General features: G+C 35.9%; 2 protein-coding genes, 1 long non-coding RNA gene and 1 pseudogene across 3 annotated transcripts in view; 2 read left to right on the forward strand and 2 right to left on the reverse strand.

Annotated features, from left to right (window-relative positions):
• The window catches only part of LOC145121467 (putative polygalacturonase At3g15720), a 2,040-nt gene extending 448 nt beyond the window's left edge, over positions 1 to 1,592 (forward strand). The window contains exons 3-10 of the mRNA XM_079057208.1: positions 1 to 59; positions 144 to 296; positions 393 to 422; positions 504 to 711; positions 783 to 864; positions 944 to 1,052; positions 1,147 to 1,269; positions 1,374 to 1,592. The exon at positions 1 to 59 is cut by the window's left edge and continues 79 nt beyond it. Of these exons, the coding sequence (XP_078913334.1) occupies positions 1 to 59; positions 144 to 296; positions 393 to 422; positions 504 to 711; positions 783 to 864; positions 944 to 1,052; positions 1,147 to 1,269; positions 1,374 to 1,592 (983 nt within the window). The remainder of the gene's footprint in view (positions 60 to 143; positions 297 to 392; positions 423 to 503; positions 712 to 782; positions 865 to 943; positions 1,053 to 1,146; positions 1,270 to 1,373) is intronic.
• Positions 1,593 to 1,736: 144 nt separating this feature from the next.
• Positions 1,737 to 7,155, forward strand: LOC145121468 (putative polygalacturonase At3g15720). The gene is made up of 8 exons (XM_079057209.1): positions 1,737 to 1,859; positions 5,606 to 5,763; positions 5,876 to 5,900; positions 5,990 to 6,197; positions 6,309 to 6,390; positions 6,523 to 6,631; positions 6,729 to 6,845; positions 6,937 to 7,155. Exons 1-8 carry the CDS (start codon positions 1,737 to 1,739, stop codon positions 7,153 to 7,155), a joined length of 1,041 nt encoding a protein of 346 aa, XP_078913335.1.
• Positions 7,156 to 10,281: 3,126 nt separating this feature from the next.
• LOC145121099 (uncharacterized) lies at positions 10,282 to 11,097 on the reverse strand. Its single transcript, XR_013714502.1, has 3 exons — positions 10,789 to 11,097; positions 10,472 to 10,565; positions 10,282 to 10,397 (listed from the first exon to the last, which is right to left on the reverse strand). It is a non-coding gene; the product is annotated as an uncharacterized LOC145121099 (long non-coding RNA).
• Positions 11,098 to 11,174: 77 nt separating this feature from the next.
• LOC145121469 (very-long-chain 3-oxoacyl-CoA reductase 1 pseudogene) lies at positions 11,175 to 12,304 on the reverse strand (annotated as a pseudogene).
• Positions 12,305 to 12,629: the final 325 nt, after the last annotated feature.

Below are 12,629 nucleotides of genomic sequence, written 5' to 3' on the forward strand. Positions count from 1 at the left end.
TTTTAATAAAACCGGTGGCATTCAATGGTCCATGCAAATCCCCCAGGGTATATATTAAGGTAAAGAAGACTCATAAACTCATTATCATGTTAATTTACCAAGTAGTATATGATTGATATTTTAATATATCTTTTGATGTGTAGCTTTTGGGAAAAATCACTGCACCGAAGACTCTCAAAAGATGGGCGGGTTGTGTGGGGAAAGACTTTTGGATCAATTTCTCATGGGTGCATGGACTGACTATCGATGGACCTGGGCAAATTAATGGCCAGGGATCCATCTGGTGGGGAAAGAAGGTTATATATGAGTTTCTTGGTAGAACTTGATTTTTATATGAACACTTGAATTATCGGGGAACAAAAAAGCTTTGGACTCATCATAAATTTCTGCAGGTGAAAACAGAAACTTGTAATCACCCATCGGTAAGATGTCTAATTTTTACATAAATGATTATAATGCACGAAAATTATGCAAAAGCTAACATCTGAAAGTGAATCTTTTAGGCTTTACATTTTAATAAATGTGATGGCCTAAGGATAAGAGGAACAACGCATATTAACAGCCCGATGATGCATATTAGCATCTATGATTGTAAAGGTGTAGATGTTGGACATCTTCAAATTCTTGCACCTGGAGACAGCCCCAATACTGATGGAATCGACATCAGTGCCTCATCTCATGTTAATATCCATGACTCTACTATTCAAACTGGTATCAATGTCTTCATTCATAGCAATTTCTTCTATGATGCAGTCTTTAAATATACTTAAAATTTCAAATAGGTGATGATTGTGTGGCCATTAATGGTGGAACTTATGACATCAATGTAACCAGGGTGTTCTGTGGACCTGGCCATGGCATAAGGTATTGGATCATGAGCTTCAAATCTCGATCATAACTTTTACACAAATTTTCCTTCACTAAATGGACTGAGTTTTTGCAGTATTGGAAGCCTTGGGGAAAACCGTGGATATGACACAGTCGAACAAATACATGTAAGAAACTGTAACATCACTGGAACAACAAATGGATTACGGATCAAGACAGTGCCGGTAAATTTACATATATCTAACATGAGGATAAAGTTTGGAAATTTCCTATCGTTATGAAAGATCACCTAATTTGTGTCCATTTCTTGTATTGAAGTATGGAACGGGGTATGCTAGGCGGATTCTATTTCAGGATATTCATCTTGTTAATGTTGAAAATCCTATCATAATTGATCAACATTACTGTACTAATTCTGAACATGCGTTATGCCCCGCACCGGTAAGTATTATACTCTAAATCAACAATCCCATCGTTCTTTCTTGTAAAAGATGTATTTTAGTATCTCAAACCTTAATATACATCTTTTTCTTTGATCCCATCAGCCAAATGCACTAGCTGTAAAAGTGAGCGATGTGACATATACAAATATACATGGGTCTTCAGCGACAAAGCAAGCAATTACTTTCAATTGCAGTGGGAAGTTTAAATGTACAGGAATCCGAACAAACAACGTAAGAATCACTGGAGATGGCGATTTTGCTTACTGTGAAAACGCTCAAGGAAGATTTGTAGCTACCACTCCAAGTGTTAGCTGTATGTAAATTTTAAATCCCCATGCCCTGATTGGTCAATTCAACTGAGAGTGCAGATTATGATACATATTCTATGAGTGTTCTATTGCATTAAATGATAAAAGGGGGAAATTAAATGTATACTCAACATAGAAGATCAAATGTACATATAGGATGCATGAGGAGTCTCTCCCTTTGCCCGGTCAAGAGGCAGTGTCTCTTATGGGATTCAAGGGGCACAACCCTGACTATGGTCAAGTGGCAGAGCCCCAATTAACATACCTAAAAGGAAGCAAAGTAAAATAAATATACATGTTTGGGTTCTCTGCCTTTACGGGGTTCAAGGGGCACAACCCCTGGCTGTCTAGGAAGCTTTGTCAAACAATTTGTGTTTGTCTGACAGCAGAAAAACTTTTTACAACAACTAATTCCAAAATTTCATTTTTAAAATATAAATAAACCATTTCAAAACCATCTTTTTAAAAGTACATAAAATCCATTTGGTTAAAAGTCATAAAACATAATTTCAAAATAGAGTCATATTATATACCAACAGGAGTCTCAAAACAAAATCATAACACCGACACAGTGTATAGTCACACCTTCCTTTTCTCACTAGAACAATCTGAAAAACATTTAACTTTAAAAGGTAAACACAAAGCCTAGTGAGTTACCCACTATACCACACATTACATCACACATACAATGCATACCACCAGTGAGCTCACTGATGAACTAAAACCGTTCCGCCAAACACTTGTAGGCAGTAGGCTCACAACCTAACGCTGATCCACCATATCATCCGTAGACTCACAACCTAACATCAATTCGTCATATCACCTGATTAACATACACAAGACTATTCTAGTCTAATCACATATCTATACACAAACAATACACATACATCCTATCACACAAATGACATATAATGTCACACATTATGTAACATCCCATTTTTACAACAAAATTTTTCCATTTTTAATTATAGTAAAACCTCACATATATAAAATCTCATTCAAGAAACCATTTGTTCCAAGATACATTTGTTTAAAAATCATAGTAATATATTAAACACATAATCTTCATGGTTGCTGATGAATGTGTACAATTACGCCTTTGCCTTCCCACGATCACTACCGGTACCTGCAAAACATTTAATCCACAACTGTATGCCAAAACTTAATGAGTTCCTCCAAGATACATCACACCACAATATGCATACAATGCATGCACACCGGGCCTACAACATAAGACCGGATTGCCCCGGGGACCACAACAAGCACAAGGACTGGATTGCCCCCGAGCCCATCACACAAAGAGTGGATTGCCCTCGGGCCCACAACACAAAGACTGGATTGCAACGAACCTCACCTTCGACCCCTCGGGGTAGAAGCTCATCATCTGGTACACTCCATATTAGCTACCCAACGCCTGGAGGTAATGGGGTCTTTCACCCCGAAGAACTCTAGTGCCCCACATCCCTGAAAATCCTTGAACGTGAGGGTATGGCCTCCGAACTATTCGACGGACATCTCAGCCTGAAAGGCCCGAAAACGCTCCTCTATCATCTCAACAATCCCTTCCTTGATCGTCCCGAACATCACAGGGGTTGCATCAAGGATACCTTGCGTAATCTCCGATGCGATGAGCTCGTGTAAACCCTCATCCATTGGTTCGGTACTAGTGTCCGAACCAGATCCTGAACCTCCTGCTTCACCACGTGTCGTTATGATACTGAAATACAATATGCGAACAATCAAAATACATACAAAGAGGCTCACACTCAAGGAGTTTCTCAGATTCATGATGACTTTCCTTGACTCGGGTACAGATCCTATGCTTTTAGTAGTATTGGCTCAATACTACCTTCCACACCTATTTGTACCTTCCTCAAGAATTATCATGAATCCTTTATGCCGCCTCCTTAAAACACTCCCATAAAACTCTGCTAACCATACACACAACAAACTACTATATTTCCTAAATTCTCTTAGGAATCCTTCCTCTCTTGCTCCCATACTACCAGGAACTTCTACCAACACTGTCAGTTACTTATTCATGCAAATTATACATAAAATGGGATCACACATACTATCAAATGACTGATTCTACCCTAAGCCCACAACCAGACAAGGAATAGGAAATAAGGCCAAACCAGTCATTCTAGGGCTATATGATCCTAATCGTATACAATTTAAAAGCATACATTTAACAATTAACTAAATCAATATAAATTCTGATTAATACATAACATTCAATCTTTCTAGGCCATAAGGTATCACACAAATTAGGAAATTCTATCATACAATTCTTGAAGGTATTCTTATCCCTAGTCTAACATGCAATCCACTTATAAACATAACAACATATATGGTATTTTGGGAAAACTTGCTTGAGCTCGGCTGATTGCACACATTACACCCTTTTTATTAAAAAAAATCTTTTAGAAAAGTCATTTGTCTTTTGAAAATATTATCAATTCCTCAGTTTGAGTCTTGACACACCTGAAAGTGGGCCTGAATCCCTCAAACCACGAATTTGATACCAACTTGTAACGTCCCAAAAATACTAAGTAAAAAAAAATTCTTTTAGTCAACCAAAAACATTCATTCATTCCAAAGACCAAACAAAGTATAAAATGTATCAAATAGTCATCAGAGTATAAAACAATCGTAGAATGCAGAAAACAATCGTAGAATGCAGAATACTGGTGGATGTTGTGTGATCATGTCGGGTTCTTCACATTCAAGCCAGAAGTACCTGAAAACATTAAACCACATAACTATAAGAATAAAACTTAGTGAGTTTCCTAAAATACCACATATAACATATATAACAACACATAACTGTATCAGTTCCGTAACAACCTCGGGTCCGTATCAACCCCGAGTCCATAATGATTCCGAGCCCAGGTTGGCTCTGTGTTAGACCTGTTTCGACCCCAAGCCTGTAATGACTCCAAGCCTAGATCGGCTCTATATCAGATCTGTATCGACCTCAAGTCCGTAATGACTCCGAGCCTAGATTGGCTCCATGCATACAAACATATAATCATACCAGTAATAATCACGTAAACACATACATCCTACATATAAAAATTTGTGGGCTAGGATTGGTGCCTTCAACGCACAAGTATGGTGGGAGGACTCACCTGTCTCATGAAATCGGCTAACCACACAGCTACTTCCACGCGAACGACAAAGTGGCACGCCTATTAAATGCAACAAGTCCCACTTTAGTCTAATCTCCAAAACGAGCTAATTTGACCAAAGTCAACTCGAATCAACGAGCCAACACATAAAATCAAATTCAACCGTCAATAATCTCAACATTGAGTCTCACGTCATGACCAACCCTTGGTCAAGTCGTAAGAACCCATTCATTCCGATACTACTTAACTCGTTCCAACTCAACCAACTCAATCACGGACAACATACTCAACATAAGTCACGACGTGAGCCATCCTTGGTCACATTGTGAGAATACATAAAGCCTAAAACACAGGATCCTTCCTTGGTCATGTTGTGGCACCTCGAGTGTCACGTCGTGAATTCATTCCGATCATTCTCTTAATGATTTATATCCTTAAACCATTAAGTCCCCAACCCTAACTTTTCCAGAAGCTTAAGGGGACTCCAAAGGTCCATAAAAATGTTTACTTTATAGCCATGCATGCTCCATGCACGTCCTCAATCCATTCTAGGTGAAAAGTAGAAAGATAACACCAAAACTCTCATGCATGACCCCATTACTCTACCAAATTCTAGATCTGGAACTTATGATGCTTAAGGGATCCTTAGACTCCATAAAGTTGCTAACTTTGTGGATCCCTTCCATTCAAACTTGGTTAAACATGAAGAAAATGGCACAAAAGCCTAGATCTAGCAACTTAGAGCTACAGTATATGTTATGGTAATTAAAATGAACAAATAGCTAGCTATCCTATGATGATTTTAATTTATAAAGTCGCTTTTGATTAAATGTCATTTTGTTATAAATTAATTATGATTAATAGAATAATTAACTTATGATATAATGAGTAGCTGTTGGGCAACATCACTGCACCAAAGACTTTCGATGGATGGAAAGATTGTGTTCGGAATCACTATTGGATTTACTTCACATCTGTGCAAGGACTCAAGATCCAAGGCCCTGGGCAAATTGATGGTCAGGGTTCGATTTGGTGGAAAGAGGAGGTCGAATTTCATAATCTCTAGTTTAAATTAATTCAATATCAAAAACTTATATTAATTAAATGGAAACATAAAAGACATCGGATTCATGGTTCCTTTTAATTTACAAGGGAAAACCACAACCAACACTTGCAATCGCCCAACTGTAAGCCGTCTGCTTTTTACAATGTTATGGACTTGAATGAATTAAAGCTTCGTGAAAACTGACATGTATATATGCCTATGAATGTTTAGGCTTTACATTTTCATTCTTGTGATGGCCTTCAATTGAGAGGTACAACACATATCAACAGCCCGAAGCTACATATGAGTATCAATGGTTGTGAAGATGTAGATGTTGGAAATCTTAACATTTTAGCTCCAGAGGATAGTCCCAATACTGATGGGATAGACATTAGTGGATCCTCACATGTTTATATCCATGATTCTAAAATTCAAACTGGTAAAGGAATAGTTAATAATAACATTCTTGGTTGTTAACGATTTATTCTATCATGTATATATTGAATAAGCTTTATAATATGCTTCTTTTTCTGGAAACGATCGAAAACAGGCGATGATTGTGTTGCTATTAATGGTGGGACGTATGATATTAATGTAACAAGAGTGTTATGCGGACCTGGTCACGGAATAAGGCACATGAAGAAGCTCTTACTTATATATATATATATATATATATATATATATATATATATATATATATATATATATATCGATCATGACGTTTATACAAATTTTTTCTTCACTAAATGTATGTGATGTTGCAGTATCGGAAGCCTTGGGGAAAACGGTGGTCATGACAAAGTTGAACAAGTTCGTGTAGAACATTGTAACATCTCAGGAACGACAAATGGGTTACGAATCAAAACGGTGCCGGTAAAATTACATACAACTTGATGACAATCTTTCCAGTTTTTTGCATATCGTATTTAATGGTTATTTGATTTCAATCCATTTGGTATGTCATATATAGTATGGAACGGGGTATGCTAGGAAGATTGTATTTCAGGACATCCATCTGGAAAATGTTCAAAATCCAATTATAATTGATCAACATTACTGTAGTAATCCGGAAGATGCCTTTTGCCCAGCACCGATATGCTTGTTCTCCATGAACATAATCTCATCTTACCAAAGATGCAATTCCATATCTAACATTTACTGATTTTTTTATGTATTAGCCAACGGCGACAGCTGTAAAAGTGAGCGATGTTATGTATACGAATATATATGGGTCTTCGGCAACAAAGCAGGCTATTACTTTCAATTGCAGTGGAAAGTACAATTGTACTGAAATCGTAACAAACCAAGTTGGAATCACGGGACATGATGAATTTTCTTACTGCCAAAAAGCTCAAGGAAAATTTATCGATACCAACCCTCCTATTAAATGTTATTAGATTGTACCAATCCCCCATAGGGTTAAAATCCATGTACTTTTACATGTTCTAATGATAACAAAGGTAAATATATTATTTTAAGAGCTTCCCCTCCCGGATAAATTCTACTCACATACGGATAAATGTATTACCCGTCAACACCCGTTTGAACTAAATTCCTTTGCTACATGTCTCCAAGCTCCAACTTATTCTATTAAGACCTACAATATAAACCCATAAAGTTAGAATAGAAATTAACCAATGATATGTTTGTACCACCCCCTCAAACTTAACATTGTAAATAAATTAATCACTTTTAAATGGATCAACATATAAGACCGATTCTTTTTAAAAGAAAATGATGATGATTGAAGTTAAAGATTTTGTCAAAATATCTTTAGCAACATGAATCAATCTCAACGGGTGAGTCGTTATCACAAAAAATGAAACTGGAATCAATTTTTTAATTCTTAAATTAACAATTATTAACCTTCAATATCCACATTACCTGACATTTTATCGAACCAAAAGAACGATATCCTAATTCCATCGAAAAACTTTTATGTTTGTTGCTCTTCCAAGAAATAATAGTATTCCCTATATAAACACAATGCGTAGTACATTTATGAAGACAAACATTTGGCCCATTCAGCATCCACAAAACTTTTCAAAGATAAACATTCATATCTAGTTACATAATTCCCTTCCATCATTACTGTTTAAGAAACAAAGTGCAATACTGAGATGTGACTTACATTAAGTGTACATAAACTAACTCAAGAGTTGAACAATATACCAAAAAGCAGATCCAGTAATAGTTAGATAAATCAATTTTCGAATTTATATCTCAAATTTAGTAACATTTTGCAATAGATGGTCAGCCTTATCAACCCCATCGCTTTTAATAACATTAGAATCTAATGATTTTTTAACCGGTAAGATACAGAATTCATGAATTTTAGTTTTCTTAGATCTTTTATAAAAAAATTGATTTTAAAAGTATATTAACTTTACTTGTTCCATCAATGTTATTTCCTATCAAAAAAATATCATCTACATACACACACAATACAACTATTGACTAACTTTACTTCTAACAAATAGTGAATAATCATTAACACTTCGAGTAAACCCAAATTGAAGATAACGAAGAACACAACTTTTCATTCCACTTACGTGGAGCCACCACTAGAAAATAGGGGGTTTTCCTACAGAAAATAGCTACGGAAAATTTTCGTAGCTAATTAGTTACGGAATCGTTACGGATCAGCTACAGAATGGGATGCCCTAATATAGTAACGAAATAGTTACGGATACTAGTCCGTAGCTATTCCGTAACTAGTTAGCTACAAAATAGCTACGGAATAGTTACGGATGCTAATCTGTAGCTGTTTCGTAGCTAATTAGCTACGGAATAGCTATGGATACCAATCTGTAGCTATTCGGTAGCTAATTAGCAACGGAATAGCTACAGACTAGCGGCGGAAGGAAACGGCTACAGAATAGCTACGAAATAGCGACGAAACACGTCTCTTACACAAAATTCCCTTTCCTAATCTTATAATTGTTTGTCTATATTGTGACAGTAAAGTTGGAATTCATATTGCCAAAAATCGGGTATGTACATGATAATGTACTAAACACGTGGAATTAGATTGGTATTTTGTTAAGGAAATTTTACAAGAAGATCTTGTTTCTCTTCAACATATACCTACTCAATCTCAACTTGCATATCTTTTTATTAGAATTCTTCCTAGTAACTAAAATTATCACTTGTTCCGACAAGCTGGGAAATAATTTCCCGTTGTCCAACTTGAGGGGGATGTTAGTATACTAACTTTTTTTTCCTTTGACAGTTAGTTATAACATGAGTGAGTTTGTTAAGTTGTTTGTGTTAGCTTAATTGGTTAACCATTGCAGGGGGAGGACATGAGTTTGTTAGGTTGTTAGTGTTAACTTAGTTGGTCAACCATTGGGTGGTGGGGGGGGGGGGGGGGAGGGGGGATGGGCAACTGCATAAGGCTTGATTTATATATATATATATATATATATATATATATATATATATATATATATATCCTACCTAATAAATAAGGATCCTTTCACTACTAGAAAAGATGCTTTCCTTGACGGACAATGTCTGTCGTAAATGCCTATACATGACTGACAAATGTCTGTCATTGAAAGCCACATCATAAAAGAAAATTACAGACACTACTAGAAAAACAGCCTTTTACGACGCGCAATGTGTGTCGTAAAACGCTCAGACGACGAGCAAATGCGTGTCAAGGAATGCCCTGTCATAACGAGAGAAGACACGCTTTTGCGCGCCGTCTATTTACGACGTGCAATTACGACACGCATTTACGACGCGCGTTTATGACACGCATTGTGTGTCAAGGAAGGCCCTGTCATAAAGGAAGATGACATGCGTTTGCATGTCGTAACCTTACGACGCGCGTTTAGGACATGCATTGCGTATCATTAAAGCCCCTGTCATAAAAGAAGATGACACGCATTTGCGTGTCATAAACTTCAACAACCATTTACGATATATACTTTTACGAAACGTCTTTACGATACTCATTTACGCATAATACAAAAATATGGAAACAAATTTATACCAAAATAATCAATTTCATCCAATAACATAATGTCAAAAAATTGTAATACATTGGTATTAAGGGGATCTGATTGTACATTGCTATTAAGTTCTCTAACTATATAACCTAATACTACATTACTATTATGGAACACCTTCTTGTTTCTACTTCTTATTGTTATGCTTCTTCTGTTTCCACATGATGCCTGTGGAGGCTCCACCCAGTTATCACTCACAATATTCTTAAAGTCAACCTTGTTCTCATCCTTCATAAATTAAAACACACAGTCACCAAGAAGTTATGAGCATGACACAACATAGTAATACAACATAATCATAGGACAAGAGAACAACTGAATACCTTGTCATCATCAAAATCATACAAATCAGCAGCTGCATATGTAATCCATTAGAAGTTAGAATACAATAAAGAAAGTAAAAATGAAGATGCATAAAAATTAAATGTACATATTGTCATCCATTTTTTACTTGATTGCATTTTCTGTGAATTTTTTCATCTTGGCATCAAGTTTAGCAGTTGCCTCTTCTCCCTTAGCAATGATTCTATCGATATCTTCATCTGTGATTGTACTATCCTTTGAACCGAATACCATTTCATCACCAAACCTCACCATTTTTAGCATCTCATGTTTGTTTATAGCTGCCAAAAAAAAGATGACATGTTATTTAGAAGTAATGGAAACTAGTAAAAAGGTGATGTGAAGAAATGCTTACTCTTTTGCTCAGCTAAACGTCATTGTTGAATAACCAAAGCATCAAGTGCAAGCTTTTTATAAGCTCTTTCAATGACTTTCTCCTCTATAGTGTACTGTTTATGTTTACAATCAATTAAAATTAGTAAACAATCATTCCAGCAGCCTTGTCATCTATTATAGTACACCACAAATTCTTTTAATATAATAAGAAATAGACTTGATTAAACCAATACTGTCATGCTGCATAACAAATATAAATATAAATGTTAAAAGTATGAACCTATGAGAATATCAACACCCTTGAAGTCAAAAGTCAAAAGTTGAAATGGTAAATACCTGTGAAACGGCCTGTTTACACAACTGATGCACAGTCTCATCATTCATTATAACTCCTGTGAAATGTAACACACATGAAAAATGAGGGCAAAAATGTAAACATAAAGCTATTTGAAAATAAATGAAATCTCAAAGTATACTGTTAACATAAAGCTATTTGAAAATAAATGAAATCTCAAAGTAACATGATTGATCCATAGTTAAATCAAGACTTGTCATTTATATTTGAAAATAAATGAAATCTCAAAGTAACATGGGGTTGAGGGATTTTGTTATCTGTAACTGCGGGAATGCCAACTTCATTCTGCAAATTTGAAGGATACTATTATTCAATTATCAAAAAATCTCTTCTTTATAATAATGGTAAGAGGGTAGAATTCGATATCTTAAGTTAAGAGCAAGAAAACTAATGTTCATACTTCAACCTGAAACAACATTTTTAGATTATCACCAGATAATTACGAAGGACCTTACGCTTTAGTAGCAGCATAAAGTGCATAAAGAGGACTAGAAGGCATAACAACTGCAACACCCGACCCAATATTAACAATAGCTCCTTTCTTTCTCTTGATCATTCCAGTCAAGACGACATTTGTAACTTTAGTTGTCCCTTCAACATTAACCTTAATTAAATTAGACATCAACTTCATGAAAAAATCTAGCATAAGGATAACAAACCCCAACGTTATTGATCAAAACCCCAACATCTATACCAGCAACTGTTTCCTTAATCCTCTCAATCCCATGATCTAAATCACAACTAAAATCAACCACAACAACTTTGATTTGGGTTTGTTTGAATTTAGTTCGGATTGAATCTGAAACATCATTTAGTTTAGCAAGATTCCGATCCACAAGAAACAAATTTAGTCCTTTACTTGAAATTAACGAACACCCAATTAATAATTAATTAAATATATAAATGCAAGATTTGAAGGAGGAGGCCCAGATGCTGAAGTAACATTTTTGACCAATACCATCTGTAGGACCCGTAACCAATGCCCATGACCCGTATTTCTTGAGGTTTTTAGCGGGTCTGAGGAAATTAACGAACACCCAATTCAAGATTTGAAGGGATGATTTTAGTAGAGAAAAGGAACCTCCCAATTCAAGATTTGACCCAATACAACTATAAACATATTAACCTTCTCGTAGAGATCAAGGTCACCTGATGCTGTCAAATCAACCAGCAGCCTCACCAGTGCACAATTGCTGAAAAAAGGAACCTCCCATTTGCTAGTATATTCTAACTGATATTCGGCCAGATCAGCTACAAGTGACACTGATCTCTTGCGTAGTCTAACATCAGCAGCGGCGTTGCTCAAAATGCCCTAGAAAACAAGTTTTAAATTAGAAAAGACTTTGATTTGTCAACTTCCACATGCATTACCTGTAGCATTAGGTCGCCGCCTTCGGAATAGAAGAATTTGAGGCCATTTAGGTTGTTTCTAATAATCGCTGAAACATCATACAACGCTTTTATGGCTTCTTCCTCTAACACACTAGATTTCACCATTGTCATTATGACAATTGATTGCAAGTTATGAAGCAGATGAAATATTGGACACACAAAAGGATTCAAAGCGTGGTTCAGTTAAATCAACAGTGACTTCATCATCTCCACCATGTGAACCGGGACCTGTAACTGTAACTGGTTCTTCGTTTTCATGAGGGGTATGCACAAGCAATGAAGATTCAGACGAAAATGATCTACTGGATGACAATTGTTGAAGCTCGCGTTCCATTATAATGGTATAATCCTATTTAAGAAATTAAGATTTATTTCAGAACTCAGAAAAAACGACTTAACAGAGAAAAATTCAAAGTCAAAGTCAAACCTG

The sequence above is a fragment of the Lactuca virosa genome, chromosome 6, assembly GCF_052849685.1.
Source record: "Lactuca virosa cultivar CGN04683 chromosome 6, Lactuca_virosa_CGN04683_v6, whole genome shotgun sequence".
Classification (NCBI taxonomy): Eukaryota; Viridiplantae; Streptophyta; class Magnoliopsida; order Asterales; family Asteraceae; genus Lactuca; species Lactuca virosa.